The sequence below is a fragment of the Peromyscus eremicus genome, chromosome X, assembly GCF_949786415.1.
Source record: "Peromyscus eremicus chromosome X, PerEre_H2_v1, whole genome shotgun sequence".
Taxonomy (NCBI): Eukaryota; Metazoa; Chordata; class Mammalia; order Rodentia; family Cricetidae; genus Peromyscus; species Peromyscus eremicus.
Window position 1 is genome coordinate 92,382,681 of NC_081439.1, and position 17,388 is coordinate 92,400,068.

Sequence of the window (17,388 nt, forward strand, 5' to 3'; positions counted from 1 at the left end):
TAGGCTTAATACAAATAAGACCATGGCTTCATTTTATTTTTCTTGAATCAACCATAATACTCAAATTTCTTTAAAACCATTTTAAATAGATTCTTCTGTTGTACCAAAGTTTCACTAGCTTTGATCTTTGCTAAAGTTGAAAGTTGGATGAACTTACTCATATCTCAAGTAGTCCTTAGAGATCTTAAGCAAAAACCTACCTAACATTGCCCTAGTTACCTGAAATCATTCCAGAGTACTTAATTTACAACCAGACATAGTAATTTTATTTCATTTCAGAATGGCTAATTTATACTCAGGTTGCACAATTTCTTATATATCAGAAGTCCAACTCATGGAAAAGGTCAAATAAATGAAGATCTTTGGCATTTTCTACCCTGTTGATTGTTAAGAAAGAATATACAACCTGATATCAGGAATATGATTATTTTTAAAGCAACACAATGGTTGGCAAAACACAGTGCACATTCATCTGAAGTCTCTAAAAGTAGTTACAACCTTGCTACTGGATAATGAGAAATCATGTTCTTCATAGAGACATTAAAGCTACAAACAAGGTTCAATCAATGAAGAAAAGAATGTTCATTCTCAGTAGATTTTCTATTTTCCATTTAATTATTATACCTGATTGTTTAAAAAAGGGCAGTTTGCCAGGCAGTGGTGGCACATGCCTTTGATCTCAGCATTGGGGAGGCAGAGCCAGGTGGATCTCTGTGAGTTCGAGGCCAGCGTGGGCTATAGAATGAGCTACAGGAAAGGTGCGAAACTACACAGAGAAACCCTGCCTCAAAAACTTTAAAAAATAAGTCAGTTTATCTAAAGTAGACAGATCTGAGAGCCTATAGTTGCCAAGTGACTAAGAAACATACCATTTCCTAATCAAGCTGAATAGATGGAAGTTGATTTTTGTGATATTTCTGTCATGGTTTTTATATTTTGATTTACTTACTATTCAATGTTTTCTCCTCTGTCTAAGATAATTTGCCAAAAAATATTTTGATTACGGCTCAAACAAGCTTTCTGTAAATTCATATAACAACAGAGAAAAACATGTACACTTTGCATCCAAGTTGAATTTGTTACTTTTTATGGCTGTAATAAAACACCATGGCCAATGCAACCTATAGGAAAACAAGTGTTTTTTTGGGCTTATGTTTCTAGAGGGATTCAGTATGGTGAGGAAAGCTTGGCAACAGGTGATAAGCATGGCAGCAGGAGCAGTAAGCTGAGAGTTCATGTCTTGAACCTCATGCATGAAGCAGAGGGAGCCAACTGAAGGTAGGGTGAGGCTTAAAGTTCTCAAAGTTTCCCCCGAGTCACATACTTCTTCCAGCAAGTCTATACCTACAAAACAGTGCCACCAACTGGAGACCAAGTGTACAAATACCCAAGACTATGAGGGACATTTCTCATTCAAATTACTATACACTATTCATTTCCATGAAAGTGAAACTCTGGCTAAGCATGATGATCATGCCTGTAATCCCAGTACTTGACAGACTGAGGCAGTAGGATGGCAAGTTTGCAGCCACATGAGGTTCATTGCAAAAGCTTGTCTCAAATACAAAGCAAACAACAGACAAAAAGATAATAAAGTTTGTATTTGTCTGTTTAGATAACTTACAATGCATACATATTTAAGTCAAAAGTACATAGGTAGAAATGGATATCTTTCAAGGTTTCCTTTCAGCTTCACTTTGAATAAATTAGTTATGATTTGTCTATGAGTTGATCTCTTTGAGTTTATCCTGCTTAGAATTATTTAATCTTCTAGAATATGTAGAATTAAGGCTTCCTATCAGATTAAGAAAAATTTTAGTTACATTTACTTCAAAGAGTTTATATGTCCTTTTTTCTGTTCTTGTGGAATTAACATTATAATAATTTTGTGATTGATAGCACCAACCAGTCTCTTGTTCTCTATTTTTCTTTCATTATTTATTTTCCTATTATTCAAGGTTTGCAACTTATTTGCTCTGTTTTCAGGTTTAATAATTCTTTTGCCCTCTCAGATTTGGTTATAAGCCCTTCTAGTGAAATTATAATTTTAATTATTATGCTTTTCAATACCATAATTTTTATCTGATTCCTTTTATAACATCTGTTTTTTATTGTTATGCTTCTTTAGTTCTTTCAGCATATTTAAAATAACTTTGGCCCAGGCAGTGGTGGCACATGCCTTTAATCCCAACACTCAGGATCTCTGTGAGTTGGAGGCCAGCCTGGTCTACAGAGCGAGATCCAGGACAGCCAAGTCTGTTACACAGAAAAACCCTGTCTTGAAAAACCAAAACAACAACAATAACAACAACAACAACAAAAAGATAGTTTTGTCTTTGTCTTATTAATCCAACATCTGAGCTTCCTTGGGGACAATTTCTACTGACCATTTCTTTTCATATATATAAGTTATAATTTCTTATTTTTTTGCATGCATTGTAAACTTATATGAAAACTGTACATTTAAAATAATACCATGAAGTAATTCTGGAAATGGTCCCAGCAGGATTTTTTTATACTTGCATTTATTTTATTGCCTCTGATATTTATTTAGTGACTTGTTTGGACCAATTTGTAGTCTTAGCTTTTTAAGTGTTTCTTTTTTTTTTTTAAATGAAACAAATCTGAAAGTTATATAGTCAGGCTGATATTGTGCAGTTCACAAGCATGGAAAAAAAATAAAATAAAAGGACAGAGCTCTAACAGAAGTGAACCCAAGACCATGCTGTTTTTTTTCCAGGATAGAACCAGGATCAAGCCTAGGCCACCACGTGGGCGTAGGAGCAGTCTTACTGGCTTATTTTCCATTACTCCCAGGTTGGCTTGGAAGTCTATGTACACATGGTCATACATAGCGCCTTCTCCCTTGAGGTCTAAGACTTTTCTAGAGTTTGCTTCAGAGCAGTTACTTCTCAGTGTTCCAGGTAACTCCAAATTTTTCATGCCACCACTGCACTTGGCACCTGCTGACTTAGCCCAAAATAGAGGATTTTCTTCAAGTGTTCCCAATGTGTTAGAGGACATTTTGCTCTTCCTCACAGGCTGTTCTGTTGCTTTATCAAAACTTAATGAAGAATTAGACCTACCACTTGGAGGCAAAGCCTGGGAGCTCTAACTGCTGTTGAGGTCCACACTCTTGAAGGCAGTGGTAGTAAGGCAGGTGAGGAAGGCTGACCAAAGGAGAACTCCAAGGGGGCTGGAACCAAGCAGACAGCCCCACACTCATGACCCACAGGGCTCCATGAGCCACACTGCCCAGCCTTACTCTTTATTGAACATGATTATTGAAATCTCTGCTCCATTTTTCCATAAGGTAAGCTAATGGTTGTGAGAGACCAGCTCCCACCTTTTCCAGGGTTCCTATTAGGAGGAAACAGGGATAAGAAAATATTAGATGGAATGATAGTGAAGAAGAGAAAGACAGAAACACAGGATAGCTTCAGAAGGATCTGAGTCAATACCCAACAGCCTTTTCCGTTTATTCAAAAGGGCTTTTTATAACAACGTCAAGGGGTGGGGCAAAAGACCTCCCCCCTTGCTAGATCAAAGCACACCACACAGCCAAGTATAGAACTTTCCAAACACCTGGTAAACCACACCCATGATCAACTCATTCCCTTATGCATTCCTGCTGGGTAAAGCAAGCTCAGATTCTTTGACCCTGTGTAAGTTCTCACGAGGAAACCTTTGTGAGTCTCTACAAATGGTCAGAGATTTCTTTATATTATTTTAACCAAAATATTTTCTAGTCTATACATAGAAATTCTCTCAGTTAGTGTGTAATTGTTGGACATGCCTTTAGCCATCTAGCAGTTTAAGCTAGCTCCTCTTTATCCTTTACCTCCCATTTCAAAATGCAAAACTTCAAGGTCCTTTAATGTGAGATGATAGCTGTTTCCTGACAACTGTAGAGTTTACCCATTTACGTGACTGCCATGGTATCAATATAGCCCCCGCTCATGTTTGAAATCTTTTTAAATTGAAAATAGATTCTTCCCTCATACAATGCATCCTGACCACAATTTCTCCTTCCACTCCTCCTAGCACCCCCCCACTTCTCCTCTCCCCAGGATCCATACCCTCCATTTCTTCTTCAGAAAAGAGCAGGCCTCTAAGAGATCACAACCAAACACAACAAAACAAGATACAATAAGACAATGTAAAAACTCTCATATCAAGAATGAACAACACAATTCAATAGGTGGAAAAGAGTCCCAAGAGCAGGCAAAAAAATCAGAGACATGCTCTCTCCCACTGTTGGGAGTCCCACAAGAACACTTAAGTTAACACCCATAATATATACACAGAGGACCTGATGCAGACCCTTGCAGGCCCTGCTTGTCAATGTGATACTAATAAGTAGGTGTGGCCTTTAAGAGGTGATTGTAACGACTGCAAAGTTCTCATGGAAGTAAGTTCTTCTGCAAATGCCCTTCATGTATCATATGAAGTAACTAGTTTTTCTCTTTCATTATTCTGATGTCCTAAGACATGCAGATTTCCCTTTTTACCTTCTTACCTTCTGCTGTATTTTGATGCTACTGGGAAAAGATGCCATTGATAGAGCAGGATCAACATCACACTAGATATAAGTCCTAAGCCATTTAGTTGTGGACTATACTTTAGGCTGAAAGGTGTTTATGAATATTGAAAATTTAATACCTGCTAAGCATAGAGGCGGGTTCATTGATCTTATTTCAATTGATATTTGAAAACTAACACTTAAAATTTAAGGTACTTACATCTAAAAAAGGATATTCAATGAAATCAATAATTAGTCAATGGCAGATCAGATGAAATAAAACTGTAAAAAGATAATGGTTTTGAAATAAGTATGTATTGCCAGGCGGTGGTGGCGCACGCCTTTAATCCCAGCACTTGGGAGGCTGAGCCAGGTGGATCTCTGTGAGTTCGAGGCCAGCCTGGGCTACCAAGTGAGTTCCAGGTAAGGTGCAAAGCTACACAGAGAAACCCTGTCTCAAAAAACCAAAAAAAAAAGAAAGAAATAAGTATGTATTGAGCTGGGATATAGCTCAGTTGGTAGACTGCTTGCCTAGCATGTGGTTTATTCCAGCATTACATAAGTTGGGCTACTATAATCCCAGCACTCAGCAAGTGGAGGCATGAGGATCAGGTTCATTCTTGGCTACATAGGGAGTTCAAGGCCATCCTTGGCTTGAGAACCTGTCACAAAGTATAATAAACTCATTAAAAATTTTCAAGTATATATAGGCATCACTTAAAAATATCAACCATGTAGAAATAAAAGAAAAATACATACCTTTGGAAATAAAATACAGAAATTGAATTTTTAATTAAAATATATACATATAATAAGATGCTGATAGTAATAGAAGGGATTTTATTCAAAATACTGTGGGAATGTATCTGTCAATCTAAAGTTATTGAATTGGTTCCATTTAGGAGTGAGGGACAAATAAATACATTTTTGTAACTAAGATAATTTATCACACACAAAAAAATCTTTACAAAGGAGTACATCTGCTTTTATTTTAACAAAATAGAAAACCAGAATGAAAAAAAGATTTTGAGAAATAGTAGTGAGTATTATAGGGGCAATAAAATATACTTAATATTTAATTAATTATGAACCATATAAAATAATGACAGACATTTTTAACAGAAATCTAAATTCTAGAAAATAACCACAAGAAATATGATATTCAATGATATTGAACATATTAAAGCCTTTGTCTTGTTTGAAAGGAGAAAGAGATATTAGATATCTTCAGACTCCCTTACAAAATCATAGAATTAAGTCACATCCTTTCTTTCATGTGAAATCTAACCAAAAACTGACATGAAAATAGAAATAGCATAATTAGGGGTGAGGGATCATGAAGGTGACCAGCATTAGGGTAGAAGGTTATAAGTGTGGGTAGTGGTAAGTGAACATGATCAAAGTACCTTATTACATGTATGAAGATATCATCACTAATTGTACTATTTTATAAAATTAGCATATAAGAAATAATGCAAGGATACTAAAATATACAGAAAATTATAGTTATTTATCTACATGGATTTATAGTTTGCTACTAGTAGACGAAAGTGGACAGGAGTGCTAACAGGAGTCTAGGAGGTAGACATGTTGGTAAAATGCTTGTCATGCAAGTATAAAAATATCAGCATCCACAAAAATTATCAAAAATCTTGGCATGGTGGTGTGCACTTATAAACTCAGATCTGGGCATGTGGATATAGGATGATCTTTCATTGTAAATGGAATAACATGCAATTGTATGAACAATAAGGGAGACATCTAAAAGAAAGAAGGCTGTCAAGATATCTCAGTGGTACATGTATGCAAGTGCAATAAATAAATTTAAGAAAAAACCATAAGAAAAACACAGTGCAAAAAACCTAAATCTGATGTGTACACTAGGGGAAAAATGTCATCACAAAATTCACTTCAGATACAAGCCATACTTAAGTCAAATAACATTAATGGAGGTAAAGGAATCACTACCCATAAAAGAATACTGCTCTACAGATAAACTGTAATTAGTTGTAAGATAATTTAATTATTTATATACAAGATAAATATTTGTAAATATTTATTTTTTCTATGTGTATATTTTGTGTCTATGTGTTGGCTTGTGCATGTGATGTTAGGTGCCCCTGAATGGCAGAGTAGTGCATCAGATGCCATGGAACTGGAATTACAGGGAGCTGTGCATGTGCCCACCAACATGGGAAGTGAACTTGGGTCCTATGCAAATTCAGCACATACTCTTAACCCCTGAGCCATCTCTCCAGCTCCAAGAGAAATATTTTTAAAATCCGGGTCATAGTTATATACCAGCAATTAAATGTAGAAAAATATGTTGTTAAAACACCATGCACAACAGTAACAAGTTTGCATAAATTTATAAAGCAATCAATAAAGCTAATAAAAGTAGACCTGAAGAAAAGAGAGGATTTGACGTATTAAATACCTAAGTGGTAAAGAAAAGCTTTAAATTTTTTCTAGAGTAGAATGCACAGCCTCAAGTCAAGCAAAGATTTCATAAATATGACATAAGAAGGACAAAGCTTAGAGGGAACAATTGATTAATGTATAAAAGGAAAAGCTTCTGTGAAGCAGAGGACAGCTCACACAATAGATTTTGCGGTGCATTTATCTGGGAAATAATTCCTAATACTTTAGGAACATATCCACATAAACAAGAAAAAGGATGGCAACTAAGTTAGAAATATTGAAAATGGATAAGCAAGCACATCACACAATCAAAAATCTGAATGGTTATGAAACGTGCCAAGCTTCAGAGCTAGGGAAATGCAGATTAATGCACTTTGATCCCACTTTTCTTCTCCTGTTTCATTGGAAATATTGAAAGTCTGACTATTCCCAATCTTACTGTGCTTGTGGAGAAAGTGAGAGTCAGAAAATGCGACTTGGTAACAGACATTTCAAGTGATTAAGTTGTCAATATGGGGTTATACTGAAGATATCTGTCATATCATGCTGTTGCTGGGCCACACTTCTTCCACATTGGAAGATTCTTCTCTGATTCTTCTACATTGGAAGGAGTCCATTAGTAAGACGAATTTCAAGCCTTTTTTTCTGCTCCTTAATTCACTCCTCCTCGGGCAGCAAAAGTGGTTGATTTTAAGTTTGGAGTGAGAAACCTAGTTCCTGAAGTCTAGCTCCTTTATCTTTATTTCCTCTTAGTTCAGGTCAAGGCTGAATGCATTTCTTCCTGTACTCTACGTTTGTGTGTTACTTTCCAGTGTTCCCCGTGACACTTGTTGGGAAGGGGAGTATGATAATTTTGATTTTAGAATTGCAGGGCATATCTGGCTACATATATAAACATTTCTTCTAGTATGAATTCTATGCATTAATAATAATCCTAGTAAGGCTTAAGATAAAAAAATTCAGTCTTTTGATTACCTGAGAAGGAAGGAGAAATTCTATGAATTTGAAGCTTCTCAGTGCCCAATACTCAAAATTCTCCTTGTATGTATATGTACTAGAGAATCTCTCATCTGCATTCAATAAAGACAGAGATATTTGTAAGAATATTCATGGCAGATGTGTTTCTAGAGTGAAATAGAAAGCACTAATTTTCTCTGAGAGGGAGAGTTAAATAAACACAATAAATGTGACATATATGTGTGGTGTATGTGTAGGTTATGAGACCATTTACATACGTTTTCAAATATTTAAATAGCAAACACATACGAAGGGAAAAGCACAAGGGAACATTTGTGAATGATTATACTAGTTTAATAATATGGTCACAGCCTGTGAGACGGGGTAGAAAAGAAGATGAAGTTTACATTCAACTGTGTATGTAAAGCTTTATTTTAAAAATCAGAAACTTTAAGAGCAGTAAAATCTGTTAGATTGGGGGCAAATACATGATTGTTTATTTTATTAGTTTCTGGTTTTTTGTACCCCAGGACAATAATGTTAATGAATCAACCTCAATTTCTCTCTGAAAATATGTAAAAATGCCTTTTATCCCTGAATGTAGGACATGGGGTGGTTGCATATACTTGATTATTTTCTTCCTGACATTTTTTTGTTAAATAAACCCTTAAATAAATTGATGACTTTTTCTGGGCCAGAATAAATATCCTAATAGCAGAGGACAGGTTGGGTAAAGTGACCTTTAAGTATAGTTGTAGCTCTGATATTCTGTAAGATTGTAATGTTTTCTTCAGAGTAGAAGTTGAGACAGAAAAGTCCGACCACTGCAGCCTAAAGTCTCTGGTTCTTGGGGAAATCTGTAACGCTCATACTCATGTCAAGATTTCTCAGGTGGTCTACTCTTATCTACTTCATCTGTCCTCTCCATTCTTAGTTGGGTTAACACCCCTAGCTGCTCCACACAACGAAAAGTGTGGTGTATTACCTGACCAGCAGTTATCTCGAATATGTGCATTTTGTGAGTGCTGCATGCCTCAGGCAACTAAGACACATCTGCCAACCTTTTCCTGTCAGGGAATGATATTGGGGGTTGCTGTGTGCTTCAAAAGAACTGAAAGCTTCAAAGGCCAAGCCTTCCTGTGCTGCAGCTGCAACAGACCTGCTATTCTTTCCGACTGATATCTGATCTACATCTATGAAACTTTGATCTTAGTCTTCCTGTTTTCTTTTCCTCCTCTTCTTTTGGAGATAGGTTCTCATGTAGACAACACTGGCCTCAAACTTCCTATGTAACTGAGAGTTATCTTGAACTTCAGATCCTTCTGACTATTTCCTGAGTACTGGGATTACAGATATGCATATCATGCATTACTGGAGATGAAACTCAGGGACTTGTGTCTTAAATATGTGTGTTTATGTGTATATGTTTGTGTGTGTGCATGTGTGTCTGTGTGTTGTTTGTGTGTGTGTGTGTGTGTGTGTGTGTGTGTGTGTGTGTGTGTCTGTTCATGAAAATATAAGGGAGACCACAAGGGAGGAGCAAGGATCTGAAGGGATGAAGGGAAGAGAGGTTAATTGGACACATATGACATGAAGGCGAAAGAGGGGTGTTGTGGAATATTACTTTAACTGTGTAGAGATGTTACATTTGTTTATGCTGCATTTAATTATGTAAAGAAGGTTACCGGGTCACCTTGCCTGTCTAAGGCATCTGATTGGTCTAATAAAAAGCTGAACAGCCAATAGCTAGGCAGAAGAGGGATAAGTGGGCCTGTCAAGCAGAGAGAATAAAAAGGAGAAGGAATCTAGGCTGGGGGGATGATTGAGAGAGAGAGAGGTGAGAACAAGTGCCAGCCAGATACAGAAGAAGCAGGAAAAGTAGGGCATACAGAATGAAAGAAAGGTAAAAAGCCTTGAGGCAAAATGTAGATGAAGATAAACAGGTTATAATAAGTTATAGGAGCTAGTGGGACAGGCATAAGATAAGGTCGAGCATTCATAACTAATAATAAATCTTTGTGTCATGATTTGAGAGCTGGTTGGTGGCCCAAAAGAAAGCCTGTTACAGAGGGGATATTGGGGGAAGGGAATTAAAGACAGGGGGAGGACAGATGGTGAGGGTAATATGGAGTGGGTAAATAAGAACTACATATAAAGTATATCTAAATATGAAAATGCTAAAATGAAGGTTATTACTTTGTATGCTAATTAAAATGATAACAAACAAAGAAAAAGAAAGTTAAATGCAAACAGACTTTCCTTATTTTTCTTTTTTGAGACAAGGTATTGCTGTGGTACACTGCCTGCTCTTGAACGCCTAGGCTTAAGTGGTCCTCCTGTGTCAGTTTCCTGACTAGCTGGTAATACAAGCAGACCTCCATGGCAGACTGAGATTACATGTCCTAGGTACCTATGTTGCATGTGCATGTGAAAGGATGTTAGCGAACTTGAAAATCTTGAAGTTCCATTATTTTGTCGCTCAAGTAGTGAACACTTTTCTCTGTTTCCAAAGTGAAATCCTCTTCTGGATTTTGTATTCACCAGAATGGTATCATTTCCCCACAAAGGATGAATTCTTTTGGGAAAAAAAAATCACTCCTTTTCCCTACTATTTTCTCCTCAAAATACAAATAGCTCTACTGGCAGTAAGCCCTTCAGTGGGAATAAGTTTAGTTATTTATCTTAGAGAGAGAGAGTGAGAGAGAGAAAGAGAGAGAGAAAGAGAGAGAGACAGAGACAGAGACAGAGAGAGAGACAGAGAGACAGAGACATAGACAGAGAGACAGAGAGAGAGACTATGAATCTTGGAGAATATAGAACCTGAAGCTGCCCTCCTAGAGAGGTAGATGGGAAAAGGCAGTATCCCTAGCATAAGTAACAGTGAATAGCACCTTTACTGTGTTCTGTGACTATTATGCACCAGAAACTTGTGTAATAAACATATGTAATTTAATCTTTTACAAGTACAGACTGTCATGCCTGCTCTTTTCCAGGACTAGTCCTATAGTTTTCTCTTTGTTTTTGAGAAAACTATGCTCCAATGTCCCCTCTGCATTCTGATCAATGTCTTTTCCATATACAATTACATAACGTAGTGGTGATCTAATATTCAGGAACTTAGTATTTTCTTCAACTGTATGCATTTTCATAAATAATATTGGCTCCAACTAAACATAATTACATTTTCTATTTACAAGAGAGAGTTTTAGGAAAAAAAAATGGACAGTTTTAACCCAGGAAATATTGATATATGGTCCATGGATAACCAAATCATCCTGATGTAAGAACAATAACAATGATAAACAATAATAAAACCGTGGGAGGACATCTGCTACACTTGAGTCAATCTTGCCTGATATAAACTTCTGTAAGGGAACAAACTGCCCTCCAAAGAGGGAAGATTATTTTTCTCCTCTCAGTTAGAAATCAATTTTTCCTCACTCTTCCTGTTGGACTTTAATGTTTTTTGTTTTGACATAGATGTGGCAGGGACAGTGTTTACATTATTGGTTATAAAGCCAAAGAAATCACATCAGATTTTTTTCAGCAGCAGCTTAAAGGATCTTATTTAGCCTTGTATGTATTTCCACAAATGAACTCAGAAATGATTCATCTGACATCATTAGTGATAGGAATTGGTTTAGAACCTCTTGCTCATAGTACTTTTGTTGTGCTGTATTTCCTAGCAGTCTTGACCTGTCTCAGTTAAACTGAAATGACTCTTCAGATAAAAATCAGATGGAGGAGAATAAGCCTTAGGGTAAAATGTGACGTGAGCACTAAGCCACTGGGAGATTTTTGTTATGGTTAATTATCATTAACTCTATCACAGAAATTCATGGGTTTACTTCATGCTCTTTGTCATTCCAAGAAGAAAAGCCTCCCCAAAGTGCAGATTATTGAGGAATTTCTAGTATGGGTTTGTTTCCTCCCATTTTGAGTGTTATTATCAGCTTCAGAGCCTGCAAGGAGGTATAGTCCTGTCTTGAAAATTCAGGAGAATTTATTACTATTACTGTCATACCAGGGAAAGGAGATGAATTTCTTTAGCGGCATCTGAAAATAGAATTGTCTCAACGTTGACGCCTGCTGCTGATGCTAAATTATGAATACTAAGCACCTGGCACACAATTTGTACTTCCCTTCATTTATCTGTTCTTCGTATTCAGCGCTTGAAGATGCAAAGATCACATTTGCATTGTGTCCTCCTCCTGATTTGGAGTCAGGCAATAGATGTCATTGATTATTTGTTGAGCATTCATATCACATGGGCAACAGTAGAATGCATAAGTTGTAGAAAGAACTCAAATGCGTAGAATCCAGTCAGAAACCCTATTATCTAAATGTTGGTACTGTCAAGTTCCTAACCTCATAACTTGGGGCATGTTATTTGACTTTCTTAAGACTCACTACCCTAATTCTGAAAAAGGCAGTAAAAATAACAGCCTTGAGTATTTTCAAGGCTCACTGTGGAACTTCAATGCATATTCCTTGATTCGGGGTTCTGTAAGCTGTGAAATGCAGGTGGTAGTATTGTTTTCCAATCTTGTCTCTATATGCTTTGCCATAGGTATACTGAGTAGCAGCTTTCTTGCTTCAGAAAGTACTTTTAATGGGATCCTCCTACATTTCTTTTGGCTGAAGATAAAGACTTTTGTTACACAAATAGAAACTTGACTTCATATGGTGGTAATATTTGTAATAACAAGTATGCATGCGTGTGCGCGTGTGCGTGTGCGTGTGCGTGTGCGTGTGCGTGTGTGTGTGTGTGTGTGTGTGAACTTTGGAGTAAAGCCCATTCATGCTCTTGGCAAAAATCACAGAATATTTCTGTGCTTCAATTTCTTGTATTTCAAATGAAGAAGAATAGTACCAGCATGGGGTTGTGAGGGCTTTGAATGAGATGATGTATCTAAGGTTCCTAGCAGAGCACAGGCTCTCACTAAGTGGCAGTTCCTTTGAAAATGGACTGAGTCTCTATGAGACTCTCTCACTCCTAGACTCCAGTATGTTCTCTCAAGGTGAGCGGGAATTGCATGAGTCTCTGGCAACTAGTTTTCTCTCCCCAAAGTCAGCCATAGACAGTTTGGTGAAGGATTACAGGAAGAACATACATTTTATTTTGAAACCTCAACTGTCTATCTCATCAATAAAACGGAGCTAATTTTACAGTTATGAAATCTCACCTGCAGAGGAGGAGGGTAATTTTTCTTTGATGAGCTAAATATTGAGTGATAGTTCTGAGATTAAGCTCTGGTAGTCTGACTTCAAATCTCATGTTATTTTCACAGAACTCAAAGCAGTCTCTCTTAGCTGGAGCCTCACATTTATTTGGGATTGATGAAGAGTATGCAAGTGGTTCCCCCAAAGGTATCTTAGCCTTGTTCTCTCAGGTCTGCCCTTCCTTATGGATGCTTTCTGGAAAGGCTATGTTTGCTTTAGCAACTCATTTATTTTCTTGTAGCCTTATCAATTAGGAAACAAGTTTATTTATTTTATTAACTTATTTCTAGAAGAAAATATTAGTTAAGTCAAATCCCTCTGTCTTAGTCAAGAGCTAAAACCAAGACCTTGCAGGGACAGAATAGATAAATCCTATTCCTCTCCAAGTTCTGCTTATACTCATTTGGCTGACTTTGACTTTCAGATAGCTCATTAGGTCATGGGAATATGTGCACTGTGGTAGTGCTGCTGGCTATGCCTATTGCCTACCAAGGATTAAAGGTCTCTATCTTTCTCACTTCTATATTTTGTTTATCCAGATCCAAGAATCAGTTTCTAGCTGGGCGGTGGTGGTGCACACCTTTAATCTTAACACTCAGGAGGTAGAGGTAGGCAGATCTCTGTGAGTTTGAGACCAGCCTGGTCTACAAAGCAAGTTGCAGGACAGGCTCCAAAGCTACACAGAGAAACCCCGATTAAAAAGAAAAAAAAAAGAATCAGTTTCTAAAACACACTTTTGACTTCCTCATTTTTATTGGTTTAGAACCCATAAATTCAGACTCTGGCCCATTTATTACGTTTCCATTTTACTTCCTTAGAGATACATAGGGTTTCAAAGCCTTGCCTTTCCAGCTCCCCTCAGTGTATGTGTCAATCTTCTCAATTCCTCATCATGGCTATTTGGTTATAGTAGGCTTCATATTTAAGAGCTCCTCGAATGAGCAGGGCATACCTGCTTTCCCTGCCTGATGTGTTAGTAACATTGCCAGCAATATCAGCTCGAGCCAGACATCCCTACCTTTTGTTAGACTCTGGTCATTTCTGTGCCTGGCATTCTTCACTCCATTTCTTTATCCTTTTCAATGATCTACACCAGAGGAGTTCATCGTGCTCTTCTGATATCATCATAATGCGTTCATTTTTTTCAGGTTCCTGATCAGATACTGCTTCCTATGTATTATTGTATATAGAAATGAAAAATGATTCCAATTTCTGAGAGTCAGGACTAGTATAGGCTATGTTCACCATAAGTTCCTCCATTGCTTTTTAGAACGCCTTCTCAGAAAGCAAAGTAAAACACAGAAGCAGTACATGGAACATATACAACAACTGTAAGATTGTCATTCTCAGAGCTGTGAAAATACTAATACATATCTTGGTTTTGAGACTAGAGTGCACAGTCTTAATAGCCACTAAAAGATTAAGATGCACTGTCCAAGGTCAGTGTGTCTTCTCTTTAGCATTGTGGAGCATTTTTGAAGAAATGAACTTTGCACCCCCCCCCCATTTGAATCCTCCCTCTAGATCCCACCTGGGCTCTTCCTTCTTGCTTTAGTGACACAGTAAACCCTCCAATTCATGGACTGACTAAAACAAATCATGTTGAATCACCAAACTCCTGCAACACCAAAGCCAGTACAAAATCCTATTCCCTGTACTCCTCTCGCTCACTCACTCCTGTTGGAAATACTGTTTCTGTATTTATTCGTGGTGCTTTTTGTGACATTAAATTTGTATTCACATCACTCCTGCACAGACAGATAAAACCCAGAAAGGGCCTTGCTTAGAACAGTATGAGGGAGTAGCCTATGTAGCATCTCTTTTCTTTATTCTTCCAGCTCTGGGATGATGGGGTCTTGTGGGTATATTTTCAAGGTCTCTAAAAGTTCCTTAAGGTTTCTTTCCTGACTTAGAGTGCCTGCATCTTAGCATTTTGCCTTTCATTTCATTAAATGCCATTAATGGTAAGCATATTCATTAGAAATGGAGCATGTGTTGAGAAAAAGCAATTCATGTTGAAAAATTCAATAGTCATCAGGAATAAGGTGATTAAGATTTCCAATCTAAGGAATAATTGACTTATTGAAACTTTCTCCATCCAAAAGATCAGCCCCTTCTTTAGAACTCGGATGAGTAATTTGTATGATGTTCCTGACAAAGATTAGTGAGGGCCCAAGGATTCGTATTATTCAGAATGTCTTTCAGAGGTTTTGTCAAATGCTGACTGCTGACGTAGCCTCTGTGTCTGCTAATAGGGGGTATAAACACAAAATGCAGTGCATTCTTTAATTCCTTCCGTTTCAATTTTCATTTCTAATGGAGACCATCTTCTTAAATAACCTGAGTGGGCAGGAAGAAGGGGAGCGGGAGGTATTCAGGGCACATAAGCCTTTCCTATTAAGAACCACTAAACTCAGAAGATCAAAAAGCAAAGAAACTGTAAAAGACTCAATTTTAAGGACTTGCTGTGACAATGCTTTGCCAATATTCTGAGTGTCAGTGAATGTAAAGAGTGCAAGTAAGGTAAAAGATGAATGTTTGGAGAGAAGAAAATGCCCAGAGAAACTGAGATGGAATACTTACAGGGGCTTTCCTTTATTCAGTGTTACTGTGGCTTGTGCATGGGACTACCTTGTTTCCTAGAGAAGTAATGGAGTGAATAGTTGTGGGAAAGACCCTAGAATCAGCTCTTCAGCTATACCACTTACTGAACCACTTGAGTGAATCTGTACCTCACTTTCTCCCTCTCCCTCTTCCTACCCTTCCCTCCCTCCTTTTCCTTCCCTCTCCCCTTCTCCTTTCTGCGTTTTAAAATATACAGCCCTGATATGATTCAAATTTGTGGTGACCCACCCCTCCATCTCTGCCTCCTGAGTACTTTTACAACCAAAACCTAGTATTTCAGTTTGTTTATCTGTAATGTGGAATAGTGAAAGAACCTCCTAAGGCTGTGTGACGATGAAATGAATTGATGTGTGTGAAATCTTATTTTTTATTCTTCTCTCCATATATCCCGACTGCAGTTTCCCCTCCCGCCTCTTCTGCCCCGCCCCCCAACTTCCCTTTTCCCCCAGATCCATACCTCTCTGCCTCCCCTCAGAAAAGGGCAGGCCTCCCAGGGACTTCAAACAAACATGGCATAATATGCTACTATAAGACTAGGCACATACCATCACAACACAGATGGACAAGACAACCCAGTAGGAAGGAAAGGGTCCCACAAGCAGGCAAAGGAGTCAGAGACAGCCCCAGCTCCCACTGTTAGGAATCTCACATGAATACCAAGCTATTCAGCCATAACATATATGCAGAGGGCCTAGATCAGACCCCTACAGGCTCCCTGATATTTGCAAGCCCCCATGAATACCATTCAGTTGATTCTGTGGGCCACATTCTCATGGTGTCCCTGACCCCTCTGGTCCTCTGATTCTTCCTTCCCCTCCTATTCAGGACTCCTCAAGCTCTGCCTGATGTTTTGGCTGTGGGACTCTGCATCTTTTACTTTACAGCTAATATTTACTTGTAAGTCTTCAACTGAGGGACATCTAGGTTGTTTCCAGTTTCTGTCTATTATAAGTAAAGCTGCTATGAACATAGTTGAGCAAGTGTCCTTATGATAGATGGAACATTCTTCTACATACTAACATCCAGTTAGACCAGTGCCATTTGTTGAAGATGCTTTCTTATTTCCATTGTATAATTTTGGCTTTGTCAAAAATCAGATGTCCATAGGTGTTTGGAACTACTTCTGGGTCTTTTATTCGATTCCATTGATTGACATGTCTGTTTTTATGCCGATACCATGCACTTTTTATTACCACAGCTCTGTAGTACTGGGATGGGGATACCTCCAGAAGTTCTTTATTGTTCAGGACTATTTTAATTCTCCTAGGTTTTTTGATTTTCCATACGAAGTTGAGTATTATTCTTTTAAGGTCTGTAAAGAACTGTGTTGGAATTTTGATGGGGTTTGCATTGAATCTATAGATCCATGAATATGGAAGATCTTTCCATCTTCTGATATCTTCTTCAATTTTCTTCTTCAAAGACTTGCAGTTATTATTGTACAGGTTTTTCACTCGCATGGTTAGAGCTGCCCCAAGATACTTTATATTATCTGAAGCTATAGTGAAGGGTGTTGTTTCCCTGATTTCTTTCTCACTCCATTTGTCATTTGTATATAGGAGGGCTACTGATTTTTTTTTTAGTTAGTCTTGTGTCCTGCCATATTACTGAAGGTGTTTATCAGCTGTAGGAGTTCCCTG

At 37.7% G+C, this 17,388-nt stretch overlaps 2 protein-coding genes across 4 annotated transcripts in view; one reads left to right on the plus strand and one right to left on the minus strand.

Annotated features, from left to right (window-relative positions):
- The window catches only part of Rtl4 (retrotransposon Gag like 4), a 348,500-nt gene that overhangs the window by 84,810 nt on the left and 246,302 nt on the right, over positions 1-17,388 (plus strand). The window lies entirely within an intron of this gene.
- Positions 1,763-3,024, minus strand: LOC131900142 (jupiter microtubule associated homolog 1-like). Its single transcript, XM_059251513.1, has 2 exons — positions 2,794-3,024; positions 1,763-1,795 (listed from the first exon to the last, which is right to left on the minus strand). Exons 1-2 carry the CDS (start codon positions 3,022-3,024, stop codon positions 1,763-1,765), a joined length of 264 nt encoding a protein of 87 aa, XP_059107496.1.

Bases quoted from the DNA above. Each gene is read 5' to 3' on its own strand.
- LOC131900142 (XM_059251513.1), bottom strand. From the start codon at position 3,024: ATGTCCTCTAACACATTGGGAACACTTGAAGAAAATCCTCTATTTTGG. The intron at 1,796-2,793 runs GTAAGACTGCTC...TTAATCTGATAG, and splicing joins GAGTAATGGAAAATAAGCCA to GAAGCCTTAATTCTACATAT.